The 18,780-nt window shown below is 38.1% G+C and overlaps 1 protein-coding gene and 1 pseudogene across 3 annotated transcripts in view; both read left to right on the top strand.

The window, feature by feature from the left end:
• The first annotated feature begins 1,252 nt into the window (after positions 1–1,252).
• On the top strand, positions 1,253–1,762 carry LOC144366977 (histone H2A.V pseudogene; annotated as a pseudogene).
• Positions 1,763–7,158: 5,396 nt separating this feature from the next.
• The window catches only part of LOC101958063 (WASH complex subunit 2), a 56,719-nt gene continuing 45,097 nt past the window's right edge, over positions 7,159–18,780 (top strand). For all 3 annotated transcript variants that reach the window (XM_021735764.3, XM_013364665.4, XM_013364664.4), the window contains exons 1-4: positions 7,159–7,319; positions 7,405–7,527; positions 8,244–8,408; positions 16,324–16,386. In XM_021735764.3, coding sequence (XP_021591439.2) covers positions 7,317–7,319; positions 7,405–7,527; positions 8,244–8,408; positions 16,324–16,386 — 354 coding nt within the window. In that variant the 5' untranslated portion in view covers positions 7,159–7,316. The remainder of the gene's footprint in view (positions 7,320–7,404; positions 7,528–8,243; positions 8,409–16,323; positions 16,387–18,780) is intronic.

Raw genomic sequence — 18,780 nt, 5'->3', positions numbered from 1 at the left:
TCTATTCTACTGCTCTCTTATACCAATACAACACTATTTTGATTTTTGTAGCTTTGTCATAAGTTTTGAAATCAGGATACTTGAGTCCCCCAAATTGGTTGTTTTTCAAAAATTATTTTGGTTTTTGAGAATCCCTTGAAATTTCATATGAATTTTAGAGTGGCTTTTGTATTTCTGCAAAAACTCCCAAAGTTGTTGGAATTTTAGTAGGGATGGTATTGAATTCATAGAATACTCTGGGTAGTATTATCATTATAACAATAGTAAATCTTCTAATACATGAACAAAGATGTTTCCACTTATGTATGTCTTCTTTAAATCCTTTTATCAATGTTTTGTTGTTTTGAAAATACAAGTCTTTCACCTCATTAAGTTTATTCCTATGTCTTTTATTCCTTTTGATGTTATTGTACATTGAATTATTTTTTAAATTTCATTTCAGAATGTTCACTGGTAGTGTATTGAAACTCAACAGATTCCCCCCCCCCCCACACCCTTTTTATCTGTTACTGATGATTGAACTCAGAGGGCTTTACCACTGAGTTACATCTGCAGCTCTTTTTATTTTTATTTTTTAAAATTTTGAGATAGGGTCTCAATAAGTTGCTTATGGCTGCACTAAGTTGTGGGGGCTGGCCTCCAACTTTCGATCCTCCTACCTCAGTCTCTCAATTCTCTTGGATTACAGGCATGTGTCACCATGCCATACTGAAACTCAACTGACTTTTGTATATTGGTTTTGTATCCTGCAACTTTAAAGAATCCAATGATTACTTCTGACAATTATTTTATGGAAAAAATCTTTTAAGATTTTTCTACAAATGATGTCACATCACTCCAATTTGGATGCATTTTGCTTTTTTTTTTTTTTTACTAATTGTTCTTCTTTTAGCCTAATTGCTCCAGCTAAATTAATAGAAGTGGTGAAAGTGGGCATCATTGTCTTTTTCCTGATCTCTGCACTAAGAATAATGTTCTCTATGGTTTTTTTTTATATTTGGCTTTTGCTGTGCTGAGGGTGCACACGTTTCTTGAGTGCTTTCAATGTGCCAAGCATTTCTGAGTGTTTTGCACACAGTACCTCATTAACTGTATGCAGCCCTGTGAAACAGTCACTGATATGAGAACATTCAGAAACAAAGAGGTATGTTCTTTCCATAAGTTAAACTTCTGTAGTTTTTAACATGTAGCAGGCTGGTGTTTTTTTTAAATACGATTTGTTAAGTTATATGAAGGAGCCACTCCATGCTGCATGGTAAGTGGAAGCAGCCGGTGGTCGTGCAATCAAGCAGAGGCAGAGGTGGCTAAGACCGCGGCTGGAGGCAAAACTGGAAAGGATAGAGGGAAGGTCAAGTTCAAGGCAGTGTCTTGCTCAGAGAGCAGGACTACGGCTTCCTGTGGGCCATGTCCACAGACACTTGGGACTTGCCCCACAAGCCACAGAGGTATGGGTACCACTGCTGCCAAGCCCAGTGCTCCGATTCTGGAATACCTCACTGCAGAGGTGAAGAAGCTGACAGGTTATGCTACTGAGAACCTGAAAGAAAAGTGTTATCACTTTTACATCACTTGCAGCTTGCAATCAGTGGTGATGAGAGATGGAGTCTCTTATTAAGACTATCACAGCTGGAGTGGTGTGATCCCTCACGTCCACAAGTCTCTGATTGGAAAGAAGAGACAGCAGAAAACTGCTAACAATATACAAAAGTTTAACCAATGCTCTTCCTACCTGTCATTGTACTGTAACTGGGACAGACGGTAACAATATAGCATGTGGAATTTTTAAAAGCAGTTAAATAGAAAAGCATAGGCAATTACTGTAGACATGCTAAAAGAAATATTTGTATGTTCTTAGACTCCACGTTTAATGAAGTAGCTTTTCATGTGGTGACAGTTGTGTGTTGATTGGTTAAATTTCTCCCATGTTTTATAGAAAAGTGATAAATCATTTTTACCAAAATTATATTAAGCATCAATTTTAAATAAGCTACCTTTGTAGCATTATTAACCACTCTACACTATGAATTTAGATCACTCAATCATTTATTAGATGGTTGACTACTGTTTTACAGTAATAGAGGTCATGATTAATCTGTATCCTATTTAATATATAATTGTGCACTATTGGGATTCTTAACAGATGCCTCTCAATTTAAAAATAAAACTTATCAACTTAATAATTTAACTTCTAAGAAATTCCTGTATGTATACACATACTTTCCATTAAGAGCTCTTCCAGATAAGAGAAGCTTCTACTACTTTGTAGCAAAATAATTCAGTTAAATATCTTAAGACTCTGCCATAGATTAGTGGTTAAAAACCAGCTCTATGGAGCCAGATGACCTGGATTCAAGTCCTTCCTCTATTACTTATAATGTGCAGTGTGACCTTACCCAAAATACCTGCTCTGTGCCTTAGTTTCTTTACCTTAAAGCAGTAATGAAGACAAATCCAAATTTTGAAGAATAGGGTATTCTACAAATTAACTGAGCAAGGCTTTTCAAAAGTATTCAAGGTCATGAAAAAATAAACACTGAAGAACCATCTCAGATTAAAAGAAACTGAAGAGGCATGACAGTTAAGTATAAAACAGGATCTTGGATGCGATGGCGCAACAGAGAAAAGGCCGTCATGGGACAACTCATGGTGTGGTATGTAAACAGCCCAGCTCTTTCTCTTGGAGCAGGATAATTCCAAAAAGCACATTTTGTACTTTCCAGAGTTTCCCTGTAGGAGTCACCCCTTGTCACCCTGGTGGTAGTTAGCTTTATAAGACACCCTAAATGGCTGCTGCCTTTCTTTTTCTCTGACTCACTTCTACCTCCTGCCCTACCCAGTGTTCCCTGTACCTCTTAAATAAACGACCTGAAAGAAAGTCCTTGTCTCTGGGTCAGTTACTAAGGGAACCAAATTTAGGACATTTAATTTCATTTCTGAAACACACAAATTAACCTGTGATATTGGAGTTCTGGGCAATAGTTACCCTTGGGTGAGAAGAAGGCTGAGACTGGATGGAGGCAGAAGAGGCCTCCTGGGGAATCAGTAACATCCTTTTTTTCTGATCTGAGTGCTGGTTTTATGACCATGTCCCACTTATGAAAATTTATTGATTTATGCAGTTAAAATATGTGTTTTTTGATAGGCACATTATAATTCAATAGGAAGTCTTTTTAAAACAGTTTATTAGTTTAGGCAGGGTGTTAGACTTTTTTGTTTTGTTTTCTATAGTGAAGGAATGAAAAAGTTTTCACCCACTGGCTTTTGCTATGAAAAAAAAAAAGGCTAACACATTTGCACTGAGCAAAACAACACATCATTTTTTATAATTAGTTTTCTGGTCCATATGTAGCCACAAAACAGGAAGAGACAAAAACTAAAAAGATGGGAAGTTGGGCCCAGGTGCCCAAGAAAATAAGAAAGAGAAGAGATAAAGATGATTTAAGCACACAGAACAAGAATGAAATAAAAGAAAGTAAGATATACCAAATGTATACATATATTTGGTGTGTGTGTGTGTGTGTGTGTGTGTGTGTATGTGTATTTGAGAGAAAGAGGGAAAGGGGGTGGAGAGAGAGAGAAATACATAAATATTTTTTCTCTCCATACTGTCATAGGGATTATAAAGATCCCTCTCCAAGGCTTAGAAGCATAGGCATTTAGGAAATTATATCCTTTTCCTATATTCAACAGAGAAAAATTCCTAAAATAATGTTTCATACTCAATACAGAAATTTTCTTTTAAGAAACCTTGTGTTGAGTGCTGAAGCATGCTTGTAATACCAGCCACGCAGGAGTCTGAGACAGGAGGATCACAAATTTGAGGCCAGTCTCAGTAACTCAGCAAGGCCCTAAACAACTTAGACCCTTTCTCAAAATAAAAAAAGGGTTTGGGATTTAGTTCAGTGGTAAAGTATCCCTGGGTTAAATCCTCAGTACTGAAAAGAAAAATAAAGCCTTTGGGGTCAAACCCAGTTTACAAAAGGAAGTGCATCTCTTTTAAAAACATCATGTTTCCAACATGTGACCTTTATGTAGATCTATTGACAAAGGACTTGAGATTTACAGCCAAGGCAGAGAGGGGATTTCCTGTTGGCATCTGTACTGTTGTTTGAGGGGGAAAACCTGTAGCACAAAGTGTGGACTTGTGTTCTTTGTTTCATGAATTTGAAGAATAAAATCTATGGATACAGGGTGGGAACAAAGTAACAGGATTTATTAGAGTATTAGAAAGAAAGCAGAGGTCCTAAAGAGGGTGGGTTTCCAAGACAGGGATACCCAAGAATAGCTATTGTCTAGGGGTTTATATAGATCTATAGGTTTAAAGAAGCCCCCTTGCACAATTCTGGGTAACACATTTAGTGTATTCATGCAGCCTTTACTCCAATTAAAATACCAATCAGGCATATTTCCTCTTGGAGAGCCATGGACCCCAGTCACGTAGGTCCTGATTTAAAAATAGACTTTTTGTAAGTGTCCTAGCAAATACCTGCAGGTGCAGTTTGTGTTGTACTGCCCAAAAGTTACCCAGGGGCCATCTCCCTATCTGTTTAGCTTTATCTCTTCCTCCTGACGTCATGAGTCCTTGTCTGATATTCTCTACTCTCCTGAAAACAAAAATATTCTGTAAGATCCAGGCACAGTGGCACATGCCTGTAATCTCAGCAGCTGGAGAGGCTGAGACAGGAGAACAGCAAGTTCAAAGCCAGCCACAGTATAGCAACTCAGTGAGACCCTGTCTCTAAATAAAATACAAAATTAGGCTGGGGATATGGCTCAGTGGTTGAGTGCCTCTGAGTCTAGTCTCCAGTACCCCCACCCCAAAAGAAAAAATCTGAAAGAGGGACAGGGTGTGTTTGTGGGAGTGGGGTGTGTGTGTGTGTGTGTGTGTGTGTGTGTGTGTGTGTGGTGCAGGGGACTAAACTAGGCGAATCTTAGGGAAATGTTCTATCACTGAGCTATACCTCCAGCCCTGAGATGAGATTTTTTAAAAAGTATAATTTAGAGATTTAAGATGTATCAAGAAAAATATTTTGAAAGATTGTCCCTGATAAGTGACAAGGTTCTATTTCTTTTTCTCCCTTGACGTTCCTAATACAATGACTGATTAGTTATGTTATTAATTAGAATCCAGAAGTAGCTGGTGTATAATCTTAGTACTTGATTCCATGAGCCAGCATTGATTTGGTGCCTGGGACAGCCTCTGGAAAGACCCCACATTTTCTTCCCTGTTGTACATTTGCTCTAGATACTGAAAGAAAGCCATGAGGCTGGGGTTATGGTAGCTCCCTGCTAAGTCTGGCCTCCTACTAGGTCTGGCTTTCTGAAAGTCAGCAGTCCCAGGGACTATAGCTTGTGATTCCATCCCTCAGTACTTTTCATCCTAGGTTCACCCAGGGAAGATAGCCCAAATAACCCCTCTCCCACTTAATATCATCTGCATAACTTGTGGTGCTCAGTGCAAAATGAAAATGTGTGTATGTGTGTCCTTTGTTCAAAGAATTTTTAAGAATCCTAACAACAACAGCAGAGCATTAAAGCAAGTGGAGCCATTCAAAACATGCAGATTTAAATGAGATACTTTAGGAGAAATATTGTATAAACATATAGCAAATAACTTAAGTCACTTAAATTGCACTTGGGGTAATCTGGGAAGTCCTCTACAAGGTAAAGGCTGAGGTTACCACAAAAGAAAGTCCAAGCATTGGACTGTATGGGGAAATGATAAGATTGAGAGTGAATGCTCACTAAATACCAGGCACAATGCTAGTTGTTTTACAAACATCATCCCACCCTTGCAGAATACCTATCTGCACAATTTCAATAATCTGAGAAGGAAAACTCAAACCTACCCTTGGGCACACACAAACAAAATTAGTTTTTGGTTTGCTTTGTGGTGCTTCTTTTGTTGTTTTCTGTTGTAGGGATCAAACCCTAGGCCTTGCACACTAGGCAAAATTGCTCTGCCCTTGAACTACATACCCAGCTCCAGAAGTTGAGATTTATTTTAAAAAGTAAGTTAGTCTGGCTCAACAACAATTCAGCAGAGGAAAATTCAAATAAGTGTGGGAATCGAATAGCTGGCTCAATGAGTGCTAGTAGGGAGCCTGGTAACTGGAGGATGGTTTAAAAGGGGATTTTTGCCTATCATAAATGTGGCCTTGAGTCTTAAGGCAATGCCAAGAATAAAGCAGACACCAAAAGAATGAGCTGAAAATGAGAATGTCATCAGAAGCATAATGATGCCCACGTAGACCAGTGATTCTTCATTTACTTAGTGCAAGGATGCCAGACTCATCACATGTTGAACCACACCACAAAGAAAAGACCACCGACTCCAGTTTTAAATCAAAGCAAGCTATATTGGGTACACAAAGAAAGCTGGCCAGTGGCAATGTCTTCCTAAGCCAGACTAGAGATCAGGTCTCCATGAAAAAGGTTTATAGCACAAAAAATTATAAGGGGTGGGGGCACTGTCTTGGGAACTTATAGCTAACAGGATTCTGACAAGCCTAATACAAAGGCAGACAGCAGGCTAATGATCTACGTGGCTTAACATTTCAAGGAAGGGAAGAGATTGAGATCTCAACATCAGAATTTATGAGACACTGCTGAGGTTTCAGAAGGAGTTGTTATCGGTTCAGGGGGAGCCAGGATTTATGAGGTGCCACTAAGGTTTTAAAGAGGGTTGTTATCTGGTCAGGGAAAGCCAGGCACTGGCAGGAATTCCAAGCAAGTTTAAAACATCAAAATATGGTCAGGCCACATAGAAATCCTAGTATTTTACAGAAAACAGAAATGATTTTTTTATGACTTTTTGATGAGATGGCTCCGATCTTAAGATGGAATTAGGCTGGGTTCAACACACAGACAGTGGATTTGCAGCAAGTGAACAGGCACAGCTCTATGACTGAAGTTTTCTCCTGCATCTACATAACTCAGCATTTAAAATCCCCAGGCTGGTTGCTCCACCAGCTTCCTTGGGACCCCTCCTCTCCACCTGCCAGGCTGGCAGCAGGAATGATGCCCTGATCTTGGCCGCCACTAGAGGGCTCCAGCCCCACCTCTTTTGCGCCCCCTGGCGTCCACCCAGCCCTCAGTATCTCCGCCTTTGCCTAATTTTCCCTGGAACCCCCTGCCCAGCTTCCTTCCGGCTGCGTCGCACAGCCCTTCACGTGTGGGCCCTGTCATGTGACCCACAGTCACGTGATCCACCTCCACCCCTTCTGGGTCGCGCTGCAGGGGTTCGCTTCCGGAACTCCGAGGTTCCCCACCAGTGCTGGCATTGCCCCAGTGGAGCCCGCAGCGACGCGGGCGAGATGGTGAGGGCGGCAGGTCCGGGTAGGGCTGCCCTGGGGTGGCCTCTACTGCCAGGCTCAGCCTCTTTTCTCGTCCTTCCTGCTACAGATGAACCGGACGACCCCAGACCAGGAGCGGGCTCCGACCTCCGAGCCCGTGTGGGAGCGGCCCTGGTCGGTGGAGGAGATCCGCAGGAGCAGCCAGAGCTGGTCGCTGGCCGCTGATGCGGGGGTGAGAGGCGGGCCCTGGGGACGCGAGGGGAAGGCGGGCCGCACTAGGTGAAACAAAGGCCGGGAAACTGGAGTCCCTGTTCCTCTGCACCTAGGCTGCCCCGCTGCCTGCTTTCTGCTCCTTTTCCTTGAAAACCCAACCATGACAATCCCCAGGTCCGAAGGAGAAGGGCAAATCAGTGGGCTCAACCCATCCAGAATTCGGACTAAAGCCTAGATGAGGGTTTAGTGGGCTCCTGGCGGTGCACGCAGTTGAACTTCCAATTAGGCAGATGGGTTTCTGCGATGCTGAGGGATTGCTATGGCCTTATTCTGGGTTGAGATCTGGACTGAGTGGGGCAAGAGACAAGCCACTATATGAATATCCTTGAGTGACATCCTTAAGTCTTGGGACCCAGAAAGGTCAGTTGTAATTCCAGAGTCCCACATGAATAGGATTTTTGGATTGAGTGTTTTGTTATGCTTCATCAGTGTTCCCTGTAGAATGACAACCAAACGGGACTTTAAAATTCCTCCAGAAATGTGCTAGCAAATGTCCATTGGCTCACTTCTTTGATGAGCTTTCTTAATTTTTTTTTTAATGCTTCTAGGTCTTTCAAAAGCATCCTTCCTTTACATTTCAACACACAAAAGTGAAAGGTTGTGGGTTCTTTTTCGTTTTGGCACACAGAGTAGATGCACATAATATTGATACTACTATGTTTATTTTGAAAATAGCTACTACAGTTTCTACAGGAATTCTCACAACAGACTATCTCTCGGACCCATGAAATCAAGAAACAAGTGGATGGACTAATTCGGGAGACTAAAGCCACTGATTGTCGCTTGCATAATGTCTTCAATGATTTCCTTATGCTGTCCAATACCCAGTTCATTGAGAATGTGAGTTGTTTACATAATGCCTATAAATAATACCTTTTTGGGGAGCAAGCATTATTGTAATTTTAGATACCCTCCTAAACTTTGGTGAACAGTGTTTATGGGTAACTGAAGCGTCTTTCTTTAGAATTATTGCCTGCTTTTTTCATTAGTAAAGTTTAGGTCTTTTCCACATCTTCAGAAGAAATTTAATGATAAAATGTCCTTATTTTCTAGTCTTTCTATCCTTTTTTAGTTTTCAGAGCAGATGACAGTTGTGCAAAGTTGTATGATACTCAAGGTCCATTATGGCACATTCTGTAAGTATAGCTACAAACAAGTTACTGAATTTCACCTAAACCACAAGTGATTTTGGTCTATATATTGAGTTTCTGTCAGATATCAGGAATACAGATAACTTAGAAATTTTATCTTGGTAAATAGTATAATTCTAGAATGAAAAGGAGGATGTAGGTGTCTGTAGAGCCAAGTGGAGTAAAGGGGAGACTGTTAAGAGATGAAGTTTAGCTAAGCTTATCTGTTTCTCAGAGATTGTTAATTTGTGAAAAGATAATTATTAAAATAGACTATCTCCTGCAATCATTAAATGTGACGCAATAGAAAAGATTTTCAAAATTGCAAGATTATAAAAGTCCTTCAATTAGGATTAAAACAATACCAGTAATGCCATACAGGCAATTTATGCAGTGTGTATTTGTGCATATTTCAGTAGCTCAGGTTGTAATGCTACTTCTAACCTTTTTTGGGGAACTATATATGGATAAAGATCTTCATAAAAGTATTAGAAACCTCTTTGCCAGCTATTTTTCTTAATGGCAAACTCATGAGTTTCAAATATAATGGCATTCAAACTTCCTTGTCTGGAATGCTTAGGATTACATGTATTTCAGATTTCAGGGTTTTCTAGATTTTAGGATATTTGCATAGACTATCAGGTTAGCATCCCTATTCTGAAATGTGCTAAAATCCAGAATTTTTTGAGGGTCATTATAGTGCTCAAAAAGTTTTAGATTTTAGATTTTTGGATTAGAGGTGTTCAGCCTCTAGTTATTTTCTACACTGAATGTCCTTGCTTGGTTCTGAACATTCTTTGACTAAAAGAGTCAGATAAGGGCTGGAGTTGTGGCTCAACAGTCGAGCACTTGCCTAGCACGTGCAAGGCCCTTGGTTTGATCCTCAGCACCACATAAAAATAAATAAATAAAATAAAGGTATTGTGTCCAACTAAATTAAACTGCAACTACAACTAAAAACTAAATATTAAAAAAAAAAAAGTCAGCTTAATGGGCCAAGCATGTGGCTCAGTGGTATAGCACTTGTTTAACATGCATGAGGCCCTGGACACAAAACCTTAATAATAGTAATAGTAGTAACAGTCAACCTAGAAGCTGACTCTACTTTCCTGGTGAACACTGCCCAGTCACTTTTTCATAATGCCGAATTTGTCCTTCTAATTATTGTCATTACTTTCTTAGTGGACCTTTTTTGCTATATCAGGTGCTCAGCACTTCTTTCAATCAATGTTACAGTTCTAGACTGAGCAAGGAAATAGATTTAGAAGCTTTTCTTTTATACTTGACATTCCTATACCAGCCTAGTCCTGGATTGGTACCTGATGAGTCTTGTGGGAAGAAGGGGTGAGGAGTATCATAAGTTTCTTTTCTTTTTTTTTTTTTGAGAGAGAATTTTTTTAATATGTATTTTTCAGTTTTCAGTGGACACAACATCTTTATTTTACTTTTATGTGGTGCTGAGGATCCAACCCAGCGCCTCACACCTGGCGAGCACGTTACCGCTTGAGCCACATCCCCATCCCTCATAAGTTTATTTTCTGAGTCACTGTCTTCAGGTGTCCCTTTTTCTCTAGATATTCTTTTCTGTTGAAGTTTTCTTTGATTCAGAGTTTTCCATGGTATAGTTTTTGTGGATTTTTTTTTTGTGTGTGTGGTTTTTGTTTGTCTTGGTTACAGTTCATTATTTCTGTTTACTTTTGTGGATTCTATTTTTCCATCCATCTCTTCATTCCTTTAATGTTATGTCCTATGCCTCTTCCACTCCATTCTTCTGTCAGGGTTCCTTTTTGGTGTCACTATCAAGTGTAAATGCTTCTTACCCATCCTGTAATGCCTAAAAACATGTTAGAGGTTCTTTGCATTTGTGACAGGCAGCTGATAATGTTGAGGGGACAGCTACTGCTTAATAAAACTTCAAAAAAGTCTATTTGCTGATAATACCTGTGGCAGTGATCTGGTTTCTATTGTGGTTTTTTTTTTCCCCCAATCCTTATATTTTGTACTACTTATATATTGCTATTCAGGCTAGAATGGTGGTACCATTTCGTTTTGTGGTAGTTCATTGGAAACATTTATTCAGAGTCTGATAGGTTTCTGCGTTTTATTAATTAACCTTAGAAACAGCAGTGCATTTGCAGACTACACTTTAGAGTTTGTGAAACATTCTGGACTTTCTAGGGCGAGAACCATCAAGACTTTCTAGGGCAAGAAAAATTAGTACCTTTAGTAAAGGCTCAAGAGGGAATCCTGAAGGATTCTTGCTAATTAACACTGGCCAGTGTTTTAGTGTCTAATCAAAAGATGACCCAATTATTTTCTTCAAAAAAATGGTGTTTATTTTCTGTAGCCTTATTTCTACTATGCTTAAATGTCTGCAGAAGAATAGCTCTAATTCTTAAAGTTTCACTAATCTGTCAGTTTAGGAGTTTCATGCATGTATTTGCCTATAATGACTTCTGTTTTTTTAGAAGCTATTTTAAAGGAGAATTTTTTAAAGTCCATTGTTTTAAAATTTTTAGATTTGTAAAATTAAAATTTTCTGTTCCAAAATGAAACCTAAATTAATTTTTCAGGTCATCTTCCTGTTAATTTATAAATGCTATTTTTGGAGTCATTTCCCCCCACCCTCCTTTTCACCCTTTCTTTTGAAGAAATAGATGTGGTTACTGAAACTCAGCAATTAGGCCAATGCATGTCTCAGAGCCTTATTGCCCCAAACTTCCTTACAGGCTGCCTTCTGGACCTGTCATATTTTAAATGATGATATCCCTTGCTTTTGAAGCTGCAACCTTTTATTTCTTGAAGGTACCCAGTGCCATGTTACCATCAGGCCTTGGCTTACAATCATCCATGTGCCTCTGTCCTTTGATTGATATCTGTGTTTCACTTCTTGGCTCAATTATTACGTCGTCTTTGACCCTCTGTTCTAGATATTAGTAGGGTTCATCACAAACCTAATACATAGGGACTCTTATGAATATTTGAATATTCATAATATTTGAATGAATGAACAAATGAAAGAACCAAGGTCTGTGTATAATCTATTTTAGTTAGCTTTTTTGCTGATGTGACCAAAAGACCTGACAAGAACAATTAGAGAAGGAAAGTTTACTTTGAGGCTTATGTTTTCAGAGGTCTCATTGCATAGAAGACTGGATCCATTGCTCTGGGCTCAGGGTGAGGCAGGAGAATGTGGTGGAGGAATGTAGGTCAGGACATGGCCACCAAGAAGCAGAGAGAGAGTTCTTCTCACACTGATGTCAAAATATTCACCCTCAAAGGTACACTTCAGTGATCCACCTCCTCCAGCCATACCATTATGTTATCACCTAGTTAATCCCTATGAGGGGATTAATATACTGATTAGGTTAAAACTGTTAAAACCCAATCATTTCACCTCTAAACATTCTTGTGGACACCTAATACCTAAACTACGCATCTGTTAAAAGAAATCCCTAGTTGTTTCAGTTTTCCATGTTCCTACCTTCACCTTTTATTCTCTCTTCCCAGTTGAGGAACATCTCCTAGAGGGGAAATACCAAAGATATCTAACAGTTCTGGGTATGGCTATTTGATTGTAAAATGGCCACAAAGCACATAAAACTGTGAGTTCAGCTTGGGAAGGGTGAAGGAAATTGGCATTGATTATCTGCTGTGTACCAAGTACTTGAGATGCATAGACTGCTTGTGCTCAAAAGATCCCAAGTTTTAGGTCTTTACTCATTGTGTTTTTTATGGCTTGTAAGGTAGTTTTAGTGACGGGGGAAAAATAGGGTATTGGTGCTGTTCTTGGTATTTAAATTCTGAAGTAACCTCTATCTCAATTAAAGTCTCATTTTAAGATTTAATTTTTCTGTTTCTGTCTGAAAATTATTACCAATTTATGATTTTATTTATTTATTTATTGATACTGGGGATTGAACTCAGGGGTACTCAATCACTGAGCCACATCCCCAGCCCAATTTATATTTTATTCAGAGAAGGGTCTCACTGAGTTGCTAAGTGCCTCAACAATGCTGAGGCTGGCTTTGAACTCACAATCCTCCTGTCTTAGCGTCCTGAGCCTCTGGGATTACAGCCATCATGCCTGGCCCAAATTCTGATTTTTATGAAGCAATTAGGGGTTAAAAAAAATTAGGGCTTTGAATGTGGCCCAGTGGTAAAGTACTGGCCTAGCACACACAAGATCCTGATTTCCATCCCAAGCACCCCAAGAAAAAAGAGGAAAGGGATCAGAGGGTGGGAGGGGGGAGGGAGAGGAGAAGGGCTGGGGAATGATATTGCCACATTATGTTGTTATATTGTGTGTGTGTACAAATATGTAACAACTAATCCTATCTTTATGTACAACTATAATACACCAATAAAAAATGTGGAAAGAAAAGGAAAACAGATGGAGGAAAATAAAAATAAAGTTAGAATTAAGAGTAAGAAAATTTTGATCTCAGAGGAGCAGTGAAAAAAATCAGCATATAAATTGAATTCATACTTTTCTGTGTTCTTTCTTCATAGTCTAGAATCAAGAATTATTTAAGCAATTAATTGTAGGAAATTTAAGTAATCTGAAAAGATAACTGAAAAAAATTTTACATTATCCCAGTGGCTCAGGAGCCTGAGGCAGGGGGATTATGAGTTCAAAGCCTGCCTTAGCAACTTAGCAAGGCCCTAAACAACTATGAGACCCTTTCTCTAAATTAAATATAAAAAGCTGGGGATGTGGCTCAGTGGTTAAGCATCCCTGGGCTAATTTAATTATGATCACTGAAATATATCTTTGTATAAATAAGAAAAAGTTTTAAATTACAATGTTGTGTTTCCTCTATAGTGACATTATAGCATATTTGACTTGTTATAAAAATAGATGTTCTTTTTAACCATCAAGGAAAAAAAAAGAATAAAGAAAGATATAGGAAAGAAAAGTAAGAAAAAGAAAAATTATCTGAAATTTCATCAGATGGAGGGGCACCTGCCAATATTTTATTATGTATATTGTAAATGCATTTCCATGCAGACAATGGGCTTACAGAAGGTAAATCTATAAAAGAAGATTAGTTATAATTCCACCAGCCCAGATTAATCAAACTTTGAGCATTTTGATGTATTTTTTTTTTAATTGGAGATTAAACCCTGGTGTGCTTAACCACTGAGCCATATCCCCAGCCCTTTATATTTTTTTATTTTGAGGCAGGGTGTCCCTGAGTTGTTTAGAGCCTCTCTAAATTGCCAAGGCTGGCTTTGAACTTGTGATCCTGGGATTTCAGGCAGGCCTGTACCACCACCCCCAGCCTTTCTAGTCTTTTATTTGTTTCAACTTTGACCTGTTCTAGATGACTGTGTGTGCATTTGCAGCCTGATTTTTTTTTAATATTAACTTATGAACATTTTAACACATCTTTGAGACTTTTGTGAACTTAATTTTTATTCCTACTCCCTTCTATGATTATCATAATTTATTTAACAATCATCCAATATTGGATTTTAATGAACTATTTATATAAAAAATACAGACAATCACAAATGTTAAGAATATACAGCACCTAGCATTGGTTAATAGATCTTAATATTTTGCCATTTTGCTTCAAAGATACCAGTCTACCTCCTTTTTCTCATGAGTACTAAACATTTTGGGTGAGGACTTTTTTGTATCCCAGCCTTTTAATTTTTAATAACTGGAGAAACTATCTTGAGTGGGTATGTGTGAGTACATATATGTATAGTATTAGCAATTCCATTTTTCTTTTGTATAGACAACCTTTATTGTGTAGTTGTTATTATCATGTTGATTTGTGTGAATGAATGTGTGTGTTTATGTGACTATAAAATTAGGTTTTCACATAATTGAGGCCTTTCTGGTTTTCTCTGCTATGTGCTAGTAAAATTATCTTAAATACCACAGATTTCTAATCCATCACAATGCAGCAATTCCCCACAACTTTATTCATAATTGTCATATTTCTCTTCAACTTTCTAATTTGCCATGTAAATTTGAGACCTCAAAATGTCGTTTATATTACTATTTCATTCCACAGAAAATTCTATAAACATTTGATTGGAATTGCATAGTAATTCTGGTGTTTGTGACTTTCCACTATAAATTGTGATGCCATGAGCATCCGGTTGTTTGCAGTCAGGAATATTTTTCATGAAACTAAGATTTAAGAAATAGAATTCTTGGGTCAGAGGTTACATTTAAAATCAATGTTATTTGATCAGATTGGTAGGTTATTTTTTAAAAGATGGGCAGAATCCACTGCTGCCAAAGGCTTGGGATATATATATAGAGAGAGATGGGTACACTGGTGGTGACAGTGATTTGTGACACATTCATGCATAGTAATCTAGAAATGCTGTTAAGATTAGAAAAGTTTTGTCTTTTTATTTGACAATGCTATTTTGAGAAGCCTATAGAAATAATTATTGCCTAGGAGTGTGTGTGTGTGTGTGTGTGTGTGTGTTTAGAGCAGCTTTGTTTACAATAGCAAACTTTGGAAATATTAATATTCACCAGTGGAAAGCTTTTGACTAATTGAAAGGTTTGAATCAAATCTATATGTATTGACCTACAATGTAGTTTACGAGAAAGTTAAGTGAAAGATGGGGCAAAGAAATCTATAGTATAAGTGTGTTTTTATTTAAATACAAGAAGGGTAGGTAAACTGAATGTGTGCATTAGTCTGTGTTTAAGGACCTTAGGAAACAGGAGCATGTGCTCAAAGTTTAAGTTGGTTATTTCAAGGGTTAGGTTGGGGTAGGAAGGAGTTAATTCATATACCATGAGATTCATTCTTCTTAAATGTATGTAGTTCAGAGGCTTTTAGTTTATTCATAAAGTTTTATAACTATGGACAACAAATTCCAGAACATTTTCATCATCTTATATTTATTGACTTTTTTCATCATCTCTTGAGTGTCTCAAATTTGAGTTTTTTATATTTTGGAATATTTGCATAAACTTTACCAGTTGAGTATCTATCCTTAATTATGCTGTACTTTGGTGGTTAAAAGAAAAGTTTAATAAAAAAAGGAAATCACAGTGAGTTGGCAAAGTAATCTGTTTGTCTTGGAAAAGAGATTCTTGCCTGGCCATGCAGTAAACGTCATTTATATACCCAGCCTTCTGGCAAGTCATTGGTTAATTTTATCTCTCTGCTTTCATGTATGTGGAATAATAAACATTTATTGGCATTTTAAACAACAGGATGAAAAGAAATTTTAACTTCACCATATCCATTGCTCTACATGTTAAAGATCTTGTTACTTAGTTTTTAAGTTATTCCAGTTGTCATTCTCAGTTGCTTTGGAGAGAGTACCTAATCACTGCCCATCAGCATTGTGTGTCTGGTGAAACAAAGGGTGAAAAAACTGATTTCTTACTGTTTTTACTACTCTAGTCAACCATGAAGTTGAACTTACTTTATATTTTTTTGTCATTTTTTAAAATTGTGTAAATTGATGATTGTTCTTTGCTGTTTGTCTATGACCCATTGGTAGTGGCTCCAGCCATTGTTGATAACCATTTCCTTCCTCATCTTTGTCTTTTTGTTACTGTATATTGAATTCTTATATTACAATTTATTGCAAATAATGTTTTGACCTTTTAAAACTGAATTTGCTTTCATATTCAGCGTGTGTACGATGAAGAAGTGGAGGAGCCAGTGCTCAAGATTGAGGCAGAAAAAACAGAACAGGTACTTTTTAAAATTCTTTGATTAAGTTCCCAGCTTAGAGTAGAAATTGATAGAGATTTGTTAGATATCTAGTATGGGGAAGGATACTGGGGAAGTGGGAGAGATTTCTCTCGAAAGGTATTTTTATTTGTTTCCGAAACTTAGCATATTAAGTAATATGTAAATTGAATTCCTGAATTCTGGTATAAAAATAGAGCAGAGATCAGCAAACCTTTTCTGTAAATGGCAGTAGCAAATATGGAGGTTTTATAAGCCACTTAGTTTGTCTGTCTTTTTTCTTCCCCTTCCGGAGGACCTTTTTTCTCCTTCTCCTCTTTTTCCTCTTTCTCTTCCAGCCTTTTAAAAATGTAGAATTTATTCTTACATTTGCAGAACTTGGCCATGGGTTAGGAGTTGGCCGATTTTTTTTTTTTTGGTGGTGTTAGGGATCAAATCTAGGACTTCAGGCATGTGCTCTACCACTGAGCTACATCCCCAGCCCAAATTTGCCACCTCTAAAGTACAATTTTACATAGGTGAGTTGTTTGAAGCCTGAGTTTCTCTCTCTCTCATGATTGCTTTAATGTTTATTACTACCAGATCAAAATGTTAATAAGATAAATATTGGTCTAGACTGCCCACAATTGAGTGCTTCTTTACTGCTATAGGAGTCATTAGTATAGAGAATAGGAATTGCACAGTGAACAGTTACTGACTCTGTAGTAATACTGCAGATGGCCGTTAACTTAGGATACTTTCTCTCGAGAGGTTATAGTACTGGTGACCACAGGAACTAGAGTTTCTAAGCTGTGTGGCTTAACTGTTTTGGAAGTTCAGAAGAGGAAGTACTGGTGGGTAGAGACAGGAAGGATGAGACTTTGGCTGGAGGAAGAAAGAAGGGCCATATTTTGAGGTGGTGGGTGGGGCTTTTCAGCAAGGGAATGCCATGAGCCAGAGTTCAGAGTTGATGATGTGTCTGGTATTTCAGGCCAGAATTATGTGAAAGCCTGATTTTGCAGTCACATAAACATACATACATACATGGAAATTCACATATATAAATTAACTGGTGGCCAAGCAAAGAGGAAAGCAAACGGGTAAGAACTGGTTGCTGGAGGGCTTCAGAAAATAGGCCAAAAGGCCAAGGAGCAGTGGTTCCTGCCTTATTTCCTGTGGCTTCATAGTAACAGAAGTGCATAAACATTCTTCCTGCCTGATCTCACATTTAGGTATTATTGGCACTAAGAGGTTCTGGGCCATACTGATTTCCTAGTAGTCTGGCTGAGTTGCTTCCTCTTGTCTCCCACCCAGGAAGACACAGGGGAGTGGGGGAACGTTTATTATGGGAGTAGCTTTCAGGGAGCTCCAGCTTACTCAGAAAATGTAAATCACTTGAAAAGGTTGGTGCTCTGTCAGTAACTATTGCTTGTAACGGGTGAAGCTGTTAGATTATAAGAGGATATTACAAACTAGCTACAGTCTGACTACTCCCAGGATTTTTAGGAAAATCAGGATATTTTATTTCTAATGGTACTCAAGGACTTGCTAACCATTTAAGTGGAATAGTATTTGGTTATACCAAATCAGCATTAAATATGAAAAATGGGTATTTAGTGAACTATTTTCTAAAAGCCACAGGGGAAGGAGGTATACCTTAGTGGTAGAGCACTAGCTTAGCATGCATGAAGCCCTGGGTTTAATCCCCAGCACTGCAAATATAAATAAGAAAAAGCACTGTATGTTTCATGAATATGTTTTCACAGACTCAATACAAAGACTTCAATACTTGAGGTAAAAAATAAAAAATACTCATAGAGTTTTCTCCTTTGGCCTTCAAAACAGCGCCGTATGGTTTGGTTCCTTCTAGAGTTAATATTTTGAGAAGAGAAAATTATTAAATATTTTTTTAATATTTCTCAAAACTGATAACACATGTGCTGTGTACAAGGGGACTGCCATTGAGAGCTGTTGTAAGAACTAGAGATCTGTGGAAGAGTTTCAGCAGGTTGGCGATATGGACAGACTTGTTTTGAGGGAAAGCATTGTTCTGTGTGATATATAGTAGAGATGAAACTGACCTTTCCTTGATGTGAAGCAAATTTATGAATCAATGATAATTACTCATTTAAAAAAAATTCTTTTAAACTATAATTGAAAAGTGACATCTCAGTCTAGAGTGTTTCCGTCTAAATTTTAGCTCCTAAAATTGGCCAAGGGGCCATTAACTAAGGAATATACTCATGGGGTGAATCTGAAAATCTAGGCCCTGTATTCCTCTAGCAGTGGGGAAGTGACATGCCATTAATTGTTAGGGTACTTTCACACAACTTATTAACTGAACCATCATCCAGTATTTGAACTTGGTTGTAGATGGAAAGCCTGGAACTCCGGGATCTTAGGTGATTTGATGCATGC

This window comes from Ictidomys tridecemlineatus, chromosome 1, assembly GCF_052094955.1.
Source record: "Ictidomys tridecemlineatus isolate mIctTri1 chromosome 1, mIctTri1.hap1, whole genome shotgun sequence".
In the NCBI taxonomy this organism is placed as follows: Eukaryota; Metazoa; Chordata; class Mammalia; order Rodentia; family Sciuridae; genus Ictidomys; species Ictidomys tridecemlineatus.
Note: the sequence above shows the minus strand (reverse complement) of the source record. Positions and strands in the feature narration are given on the sequence as shown.